The sequence below is a fragment of the Octodon degus genome, unplaced genomic scaffold (genome assembly GCF_000260255.1).
Source record: "Octodon degus isolate 3935 unplaced genomic scaffold, OctDeg1.0 scaffold00282, whole genome shotgun sequence".
Lineage (NCBI taxonomy): Eukaryota > Metazoa > Chordata > Mammalia > Rodentia > Octodontidae > Octodon > Octodon degus.
In genome coordinates, this window is record NW_004524858.1 from 1,644,624 (window position 1) to 1,655,187 (window position 10,564).

A 10,564-nucleotide genomic window follows, 5' to 3' on the forward strand; every position below is an offset into this window, starting at 1 on the left:
TCTCTCTCTCTCTCTCTCTCCCTCTCTCATGCTGACTCTCTGCCAGGCCATTTCTGCCTTTAATCCCCTGACCATAGACTGAAAACCTGAGCCCACATGAAATTCTCTTCTAAGTTCATGTTGGTGATTCTCCCATCAATGAGAAATTAACTCATCTTGTCTTATACCAGAAAGAGGTAGGGTGGTATAAATTCTTATTTAGGATTAGCAAAAGAGGCCAAAATGACCCATTCCTTATTGTGTATTATATACTATGTTGAAGATAAAATTCTGCATCCTTCAAATGCAGGTGATATGAATGTGAGTTTTGAGAAATTAATTCAACAATAGAAGTTATGCTTCTAGTTCATGAATAAAAATTGTCAACAATTTCTTTTATTTGCGGAACCAGGAATCGAACTCAGGCCCTCATGCTTGCCAGGGAAGCACTTATTCCACTGAGCCATCTCCCCGGCCCCTACAATTTCTTATACAATAGTTTGAATTGGAAATTTATGAGCATCTGTATTTGACTATATGACTTATCAAATATTATTAATTGAAGCAAAAATTAATTCTTAGTGAGTAATGTATATTTTATATTATATATATTTAACTGCTACTATGAATATTAATTATTGAAATGATGTAGTTCTGCATTTGAAACATTTTTACAAAATAAAAAAGAGCAAGTTAAACAAAAAAATGCAGGATAAGAGCTGTATAACAGGAATGCTTAAGAAATTAAAAAACAAATTAAAAAATTGAGAAAATCAATACGTCTTATCCAGATAAAAATAAATCTTAAAAACAATAGTGCCAGAATTTAAAGTTGTATCTTTTTAAAAGGTATGTAGGAAAATTTCCTTGTGGAAGTAGTTTTTCCACTTCTAAATCAATTGATTTGAAAGTTATTTTGAAACTCACAAACTATAGGAAATGTTAGACAAGGATGTCTAAGAAGAAAGAAAATGAGATATTACACATGGATGACTAGAGTAGGAACCACATTGAAGTAACTCAGAGAATATCATCTAAAAACACAAATAACTGGAAGAAAGGAGAGACATCAGGATGTCAAAAATTAATCTGAAATAAGAGACTTATAGGTCTAATGCAAGATAAATATAAGACTCTAACCATGGAACAAATGGATAGATTCTTAAGAACATATGAAACACCACAGCTGACTCAAGAAGAATCAAAATTTGAAATAACCTAATATTAATCAATGAAATTTAAAATAGAATTATAAACTTACCAAAAAATAAAGGCTCAGGGCTTGGTGGATTTACTACTGAATTCTACAAGAAATTTAGAGAAGATCTAATGCCACTTCTACTCAAACTATTTTATGAAATTTAAAGGGAAGCAAGACTTACAAATTTATTCTTGGAAGAAACTTTTATCTTGGTATCAAAACCAGAAAAAGACAAAGCGAAAAGTGACTACAGGCCAATCTCCCTAATGAATATAGATGCAAAATTAAGAATAGGAAGGAGCTTTATATCTCATGACAGGATTTTTTTTTTCAGTACTGGGGATTGAACTCAGGACCTTGCACTTGCCAGGCAAGCACTTACTCTGCTGAGCTATCTCCCTGGCTCTATATCTCATGAATGACATCTATACAACTCTAAAATAAACTATGCATTTTATTACTCAATTTTGAAAGGAAGCAACATCCCATAACTCATTGGCGTCCCACATTTTCTGATCAAGGTGATTATAGGACCACAGAGGACAGTGATTGACAATGTTTCATGTACCTAAGGAAAGTCACCTGGAGAGAAAAAAAAATTCTCAGGCTTTCACAGAGAGCAAATTGGTCAAGCAATGGCCATGACTCATCCAGATGGCAGACACTGACAAAAGACCCACAAGGTGCTGTACATGGTTCCAGGGTAAATCCTGAGGGGATTTGACTCACCTTGTCAGATAGCAAAAGTCACATTTTTTATTTATATAGGTCTTGTTTTAACTTGGTCTTAACCATCTAGGAGAAAAGTGTAACCATGAGGTATAAAAAGTAAAAGTATATTAATATGCTGAGCTGTAAAAGGCACAAGTCAACAAATTCTGACAATTACCAGTTGTGCTGATAACCCACTACTATTATAGACTATTGTTGGAGAGTATATTGGGTTATTTTGCTGAATTCAAATACCTACAATCTTTGGACTGGCATCAAGTATGACAAAGTCCTTTAAAGACTTCTCCAAATACAGCTTCTGTAACAGCAATGGAACACCCATCTCTGAAAAACAAAACAAAAAAGGGGGATATGTTGGGAGCCACAGAAGCTAGGAAATTGGCCAAATGGTTGTAGGTGGGACTAGGCCTCAGTGCCTTAAGCAAACAAGGTACTTCAGTCCTGAGATAAACATTCTGTCTGGTTAAAGTTGACTATCAGTCACTAGGTAACCTTGTATCATGTGTTATAAACTTTGAAAAAAAATATGAATAAAGGACTGCTTTGTTGTGAAAAAAAAGAAAAAGAAAAAATATATATGTATACACAAGATAGGATAGATATACTGCTACTTTCTCTTCATTGAAAAGAAAGATTTATACTAATGTTGTCTAGACAAGATATCATGTCTACATCTTTTCCTCTGAATAACTACTATCAAGACAACAATATGCAACATATTAATTATGGTAACTGTCCTACTAACCTGTTTTGAAACTGTTTCATTGCTATTTTACCTTTTTTTCTCATTAAAATTAATAAAACATTTTGAAACAAAAAGTGCAGTAGAAATTTTCTTATGACTTCTTCTAACAGATATTTTGTTTCATGTCCCTGCTGTTACAACACACTCACAAAAGCATATAAAAGTAATTATGTACTATGAAAGAATATATCTGAGATAATTTTCCTATCGTGTCATTGTGTTAGTATGAAATCCACATAAATTAATAATTGTAGGCACTAGTGCTGGAACTTCAATTAAGCTGAAAAATGACATATTTGTGCAACTCAGTCGTGAAGCTCTCAGTGATGATACTATACAATTTAACATTAATAAAGTTAGAGTGATAAAACTAATTAAATACATAGAAAGTATTAAATATAGCATGAAGTATAAAGAGTATTAAGTATAGAGCATTAAATATATAGAGATAAAACTAATAAGCACTCTGAATGACATCATGTTTCAGTATGGAAAAACTTTCTAACAATAAGGCTGATGTAATGGGTTGAAGAAAACATGTTCATGAATGGAAATTTTCAATAATGGGAAGATTGAACCAACAGTGTTTCACAATTGGTTCTCCAGTTGCCATCCAATTGTTATACAAATTCCAGTATGATTTTTCATGTAAGCCACAACCTGTATGGGGTGGGAGAACACATCTTAATGGATAATTTATAGTAATGATCATATCTCTGGAACTTATTAATTATTTGGCTTCCTCAAGTGGTTATTCATTGGATGAATCTATTACACATAGCTTGCAGAGGGTGGCTAGATACAGGCACTTATTGTTTTGTAAAAATAGAGAACTATAAAGAAAAGGGCAGTATTCACTAGGAGATACTGTAAACACAATACTATTTACTTGGTGTCTAGAAAATGAAATGAAAAGCTAACTATGATGATGCAGAATTTGCATCCCAGCACGCTAGAGGGCTGAGGCAGAAAAGCACAAATTTGAGTGAAGTCTCAACAATGTCACTTAACAAGACTGTATTTCAACATTTTTTTAAAAAATTAAAAGGAGTGGGGATGTATCTCAGTACAAAGTTCCTGAATTCTGTAATCAGTTCTAAAAGCTGGAGTAGAAAAATGTAGCTGAACAACACAATGGAAATAAAAAAAGAAATGAAAGTTTCTCTAAAGAAGTCCTATAAACTAATGAAGATGGGTGAGTAAATGGGGGATAATTAATGAACTTGAAGTAATGACAATTTGAACTTCTCAGTAGATATGGAGCAGTGTGTGAAGTGTCCTGATGACCAGTATGCAACAATACAGCAAAACCACTGCCTCCAAAAGCCTGTGACTTTCCTGGGTTATGAAGACCTCATGGGGAAGATCTTGGCTGGCACTGCTCTAAGTCTCAATGTTCTCACAGCTGCTGTACTTGGGCTCTTTGTGAAGCACCGAGACACTCCCATAGTCAAGGCCAACAACAGGGCTCTCAGCTATACTCTGCTCATCTCCCTCACCTGCTGTTTCCTCTGCTCCTTGCTCTTCATTGGCCGTCCCAACACAGTCACCTGCATCCTGCAGCAGACCACATTTGGAGTTGTGTTCACTGTGGCTGTTTCCACTGTCTTGGCCAAAACCATTACTGTGGTGCTGGCCTTCAAGGTCACTGCTCCAGGAAGAAGAATAAGGAAAGTGTTGATATCAGGGTCCCCTAACTTCATCATCCCCATCTGCTCCCTGATCCAACTCACTCTCTGTGCAGTCTGGATGGGGACAAATCCACCCTACATTGACACAGACCCACACACAGAACACGGCCACATCATCATCATGTGCAACAAGGGCTCCCTCACTGCCTTCTACTGTGTCCTGGGATACCTGGGCTCCCTGGCCCTGGTGAGCTTCACTGTGGCTTTCCTGGCCAGGAACCTGCCTGACACCTTCAATGAAGCCAAGTTCCTGACGTTCAGCATGCTGGTGTTCTGCAGTGTGTGGGTCACCTTCCTGCCTGTGTACCACAGCAGCAAGGGGAAGGCCATGGTGGCCATGGAGGTCTTCTCCATCTTGGCCTCCAGTGCAGGACTCCTGGGATGCATCTTTGTCCCCAAGTGCTACATTATTTTGTTAAGACCAGAGAGAAATTCTCTGACTGGAATCAGGGACAAAATACATCCTGGAAAAAGAAAAAATATTAATTCATAAAATATGTTGTACCTAAAATATTTTGTGCCTCTAACCTAATTTTGCAGCATTTTTTGAGTTAGTTGTTAGATTGAAACATGGGGTTTTCTTTAGTAAGTTACTAGGTCTTATTTATCTGTAATATTACCGACACCATTAACGACCACATTTTCACTTAGATTTATATCCTGGAAATTTCTTGTTTCAATTATTCTGCAATAAGTTCTACTTCTTTTTAATTTTGACTATATTAGTTGTTTTTTATTGTGTTCTACTTGTTATTTTCCATCATCTTTGTTCATTATTTAAATGTTAACTATTAGATGAAGATCATTATGTTTCAGAATTTCCTAGTGTACTTCATTTTGTTTTTTTCTTCTTTGCAAATTATTGTTCCTTAAACATCTTGATTAAACTTTGTTTGAATAACTGGTTTTGCATATACTTTCTCACTCTTGCCTTTCATTATTTCTGAAGCCCTCTTTTCTGAAGAACTTTCCTCTTCTGTTACCTTCAGAATAGTAGGATTGACTGATTATATGTTTTCTTTCTATTAAAAAAATGTATTTAGTACAGGGTCTCCGGAATCTCTCTGTATATCTTGGACTCATAGTGACCCAGCTATTTTCAGCCTCCCAAGAGCTGTAATCACAGGCGTGCACCACCACCCCCAGTCTCTCAATTACCATCTCCAAGCCCCCCAGGGGCAGAGCCCACATGGCTGGGGATCGAACTCTGGTCCCTGCGACTGCCTAAGCAAGCGTTTTAACGTGCTGAGCTATCTGGCCAGCCCTTGATTATGTGTGACAACAAATAACCTTGAATTTAAATGACAATAAATTAAATTTATGCTGAAGGGATAGTTGTGTTCTATAGTAACTTTTAATATCAGTTGTTGATTAAATATTTCTTTTTTTTCTTTTCAAAGTTTTATTGATAAACATATAGCAATGAGACAGTTTCAAATCAAATCGAAAGTACAGTTTCAACAAATAATACACTGCATACATTCTTCTCAGTGGTTAATTGCTGTACAAGATGCAGACTTGTGATCCTACTTACAAACACCATTAGAAAAAATCATTCTATTCATTAAGAGAATGCAACTATATATCTATCCCAACCACTTTGAATACACAGATACAAAATGGACATTCATAGTTATACCCCAATTTTTTTTAAGTTCCGTTGTTGAATATTATAGGTGTGTAAACTCAGCAAAATATTCTAAAAGAGTACAGAAGCCCATAATATCATTGGGTTTTCTGTTTAACTGGCAATGTCAGAAATTATTGACCTGAGTCCCCCACAGCTCAACATAACAACATGGCTTTACTTCCTATATTTCATCTTCATACTTTTCTACTGGATGGTTAAGACCAAGGTAAAGCAGGACCTGTGCAACAAGAGTTGTAGCTTTTTGGTCTGACAAGGTCAGTGAAATGCCCTCAGGATTTATCTTGAGATCCTGTACCTCAGATTGTAGAACCTTTGTCAGTGTCAGCCATGTGGATGAGTCACGGCCAATGCTTGGCCTATGTGCTCTCTGTGAAAGCCTGAGAGAGTGTCTTCTCCCCATGTGACTCTCCTTAGGCACACTCTATGTCATCGATCACTTTCCTCTTTGGCCCCATTATCTTCTTGATCAGAAAATTTGGGACACTACCAAGGTACATGACGTTACAGTACAAGTTCTCATATGTCCTGAGTCTTAATTGACCTTAGAAGGTTAGGGCCAAAATGTTGGCTTTCCTTGTAGCCCTCCTTTTTCTCTAATTTTGGTCTGCAAACTTAGGTTGTTAACCATCCAGAAGACAAGCTTATTGTTATTATCAAACGATTTAGGCTATCAAGCTTAACCTCACTATCTCACTGCATTTCAAACATCTTAGGCATAATAAGGAACAGGTATTTTTCATCAAGTATTGATATGTTGAACCTTAAGTCCCTACATAATATGATAACGAACATTTAAAAATTAGATTATATTTTAACAATAGGATAAAGAATTTGATTAAATATTTCTATTTATTTTTTAAATACTCTTTTCTTTTTGGTGGTAGCAGGGATTGAACTCGGGACCTTGCCTGCCAACCACTTGTTCCACTGAGCCATCTCCATAACCCCTAAATATCCTTTTCTAATGTGAGACATGTGTCTATGTTCATTTTGTATTTATTACATATACACATAAAATTATATGAAATATTTTTTCTCACATTTCTTCTTTGTAGTCTTAGGATTTGTTGATAATGCAAAAATAGTTTTGTCCACAATATTTTGTGAATTCACACATTTTATAATGAAACATATTTGTTGCATGATGGATTTTTTTTCCGTGTAGCAAAATGCAGGTTGTTACTTATACTAATTGAAAACGTTTTAAAATTAATATTATTGAGAAACAAATCGCAATGAGACAGTTTCAAAATCAATCAGTAGGATAGTTTCAGTAATGAATACATTGCATATTGTTGTTTTTGAAGTGGTTATTCATAGTACAAGAAGCACATGTGATAACCTGTCCAAACATATTGATTTAAAATCCTGCAATGTCATAGAAGGTGGCTCATATTTATCCCCAGGGGCTGGCATGCATTTCATGAAAACATCAATGAACCAGTGACAATAAATAACCATGTATAAAAAGACATCTCTAGAAACTTTTATTATGTTGGAAATTTAAAGAGTGATCTAGAAGTCTTAAGTATTTCTGGACAAGGATGAAGACACATCTGTTTTCTTTCAATTTTTTTTTCCTGTATCTTAGTACAGGGTCTACAGGGTCTGCATACACAGATTGGACTTGTAGTGATCCTCCTGTTCTCAGCCTCCCACGTGCTGGGATTACAGGCGTGTACCATCACGTCCAGTCTCAATTATTGCCTCAGTGTGCCCCAGGGGCTGGCATGGCACACCGGAGATGGAGCCCTGGTCCTTGTGCTTGCCTAAGCAGGTGCTTTCATCTGCTGAGCTATCTGGCCGGCCCTTTTCTTTTGTACTACAATTTTGGCAAATTTTTCTTCTTGTGTATCGGTATGTCCAGCAATTTTCTGACTTTTGAGGTCCTTATAGGTTTGGTACTAATAGGTTCATAATCCTTCTTCACTAGCAAATGCCTAGACAAAGGGCGTTCAGTGACTGGTTAAAGTGGGCTTTGGTCATTTGTCGCACAATGTTTGCTTTGGATGCAATGCTGAGCAACACCAGGCTTCAGGTGCTCTGAATGTCCCTCAACCACGAGTGGGTTTATCACTACTGCAAAGAATGGTGTGGTGCTCGGATCACACATTGGGGTCCTTTGAAATGTAGAAACATTGTTAACCCAGCTGTGTTTCATTGGACAGTGGTCCAGCTTCACAGATGAGTAGTTTTGAGTTTTTACAGCTAAAAACACCTTTGTTTTGAGGGGCTGACGGGAGCCTAGAAGTTCCGGGAGCAGAATTGCTTTTATACACCTGAGAGGACCCTCATGATTCCTTCAGTGGACAGTGATTTACAGAGATGTTCAGGGGTTACCCCGTTTTCTTTCTGTCACATAGTTAATAGCAGTTAAGTACTCTAACTTTGTTTTCTTTAAGTGGAGAACAGCTTCAAGAAGTTTTTTCTTCAAATGTTCCCATACATTGCCCAAGTTCTATTAGATGTTTTAAGAAAAAGGGCCTTTCATCTGGGATTCATGCCACGAGGAACATGGCAAACGTTCATCATTAGTGTCCGGCTGATGTCACTGTGACACATTGTTAGTGACCTGCAAAGGAACCGAGGACTTCCTCAAAAGGCTGCCTTGTGGATAACACTTCCCACGTGATAACTGCGTAGCTGTGCATACCACACCACATGCTAGCCCTTGTCTCAGGTCCAGGTTCGTAGTTTTCAGATGGCATATAGATAATTGTCCCTCTTTCTGGTGAGAATTTGCTTCCATGGGATTGTGAGAGTGACATATTGTGTGCCATTTTGCTCCGAATGCCTTCAGGGCAGGTTTGGCTGGCTTGAGTTGTGGGGATTGAACCCCAGCAACCTGAGCCTGACTGCTATGTTGAAGCAGCCACTTAAAGAACTGAGCTACGGGGCAGGCCCCCTAATGTGCCATTTTGATAAACCAAAATTTGCAATCTTACTGTGGAGTTCATTATCTAACAAGATATTCCGAGTCTTCAAGTCATGATGGAGTATAGAGGAGGGCTCATATTGTTGAGATGATTTACACCAAGCACGATTCCCTGCAGGGTGTGAGATCCAAATGGCCAAGCAACATCAGGACATTCAGTTTTCCTGTGTAGTCACTTCTTCTTGGGCCCAGCTGCTGATCAACAAAAATTACTCTTTGGCTCTATACTTGTTGTTGTTGAGTTGCTTGGATTTTTAATCTATGTGATCTGATACTCATACCTTTATCTTCTTTATTGTATTTTGTAGTTTCTGTCTTCTATAATATTTTACTTAAAATATGAATAGAGGCTTATTTCTGTTACTTACAATTTCATTATAAGTTTTACGTTAAATATTATGTATTTACCATTTTGAGGCTACATCTATGAACATATAAAAAAGCACTTGAACAGTTTTAAATTGTCCTGAATTTCAATCAGTGTATGGTCAAACTAATTTTATTTTCATTTAAATTTATAATCTGTCAACACAATGATTAGAAAATTTATTCAAAATATGTCATATTTATTATGAGTATAAAACTTATTTTTATGTATTCTGGGTTTTATTTTTTATTATTTATTTATTTAAATATTTTTATTGAGAAACAAATAGCAGTGAGACAAATAGCAGTTTCACAACTAATTAATAGTACATTTTCAATAATTAATACATGGATATTGTTGTCTTAGTAGTTATTCATTGTACAAGATGCAGACCTGATATCCTGTCTCAAACACTATTACAACAAGCTTCTCTATTCATTGAATTAAGAGAATGAAGCTGTATATCTATCCTATTTTCAGTATGCAGATACAAAATGGTTGTTCATTTGTATCCCCTTTTATTGGTTAGTTTTGTCAGAGAAGGGCATTCCATTATCATTTAAATACTGTAGGTGCATGAATTCAGCAAATTATCACAATATACTCCAATAGTCTATGATAGTAGTGGGTTTTCCATAAGACTGTCAAGTTCTGAAGTTGTTGATTTGAGCATTTTACAGCTCAGCATATTAATATGACTTTACTATTTATACTTTATTTTCATACTTTTCTGTTGGATGGTTAAGACCAAGAAAGAGCAAGACCTATATAACAAGAAATGTAACTTTTGTATCTGACAAGGTCAGTCAAATCCCCTCAGGATTTACCCTGGAACAATATACAGCACCTTGTAGATCCTTTGTCAGTGCCAGCCAGGTGCATGAGTCATGGCCATTGCTTGACCATTTGCTCTCTGTGAAAGCCTGAAAGAATATTTTATCTTCATGTGACTCTCCTTAGGCACACTCTACATCATCAATCACTTTCCTCTGTGGCCCCAAAAATCTCCTTGATCAGAAAATTTGGGACACAACTGAGCTACAGGATGTTACAGTGTATGTTCTCCTATGTCCTGAGTCTTCACTGACCTTGAAAGGCTAGGACCAAAATGTTGGCTCTCCTTGCAGCCCTCTTTTTCTCTAATTTTTGATCTGTAAACTCAGGTTGTTAACCCTCCAGAAGAGAAACTTATTATTATTACCCTACAACATAGGCAGCTGAGCTTAACCTCACTATCTGTTTGAATATCAAACATCTTAGACA

The 10,564-nt window shown here is 36.5% G+C and overlaps 1 protein-coding gene and 1 pseudogene across 1 annotated transcript in view; one reads left to right on the forward strand and one right to left on the reverse strand.

Annotated features, from left to right (window-relative positions):
* LOC101585711 (vomeronasal type-2 receptor 116-like) overlaps positions 1-4,841 on the forward strand; it is a 15,535-nt gene extending 10,694 nt beyond the window's left edge. The window contains exon 6 of the mRNA XM_004646899.1: positions 3,913-4,841. Within this exon, the coding sequence (XP_004646956.1) occupies positions 3,913-4,841 (929 nt within the window). The remainder of the gene's footprint in view (positions 1-3,912) is intronic.
* A 2,648-nt stretch (positions 4,842-7,489) lies between these two features.
* Positions 7,490-9,100, reverse strand: LOC101586109 (annotated as a pseudogene).
* Positions 9,101-10,564: the final 1,464 nt, after the last annotated feature.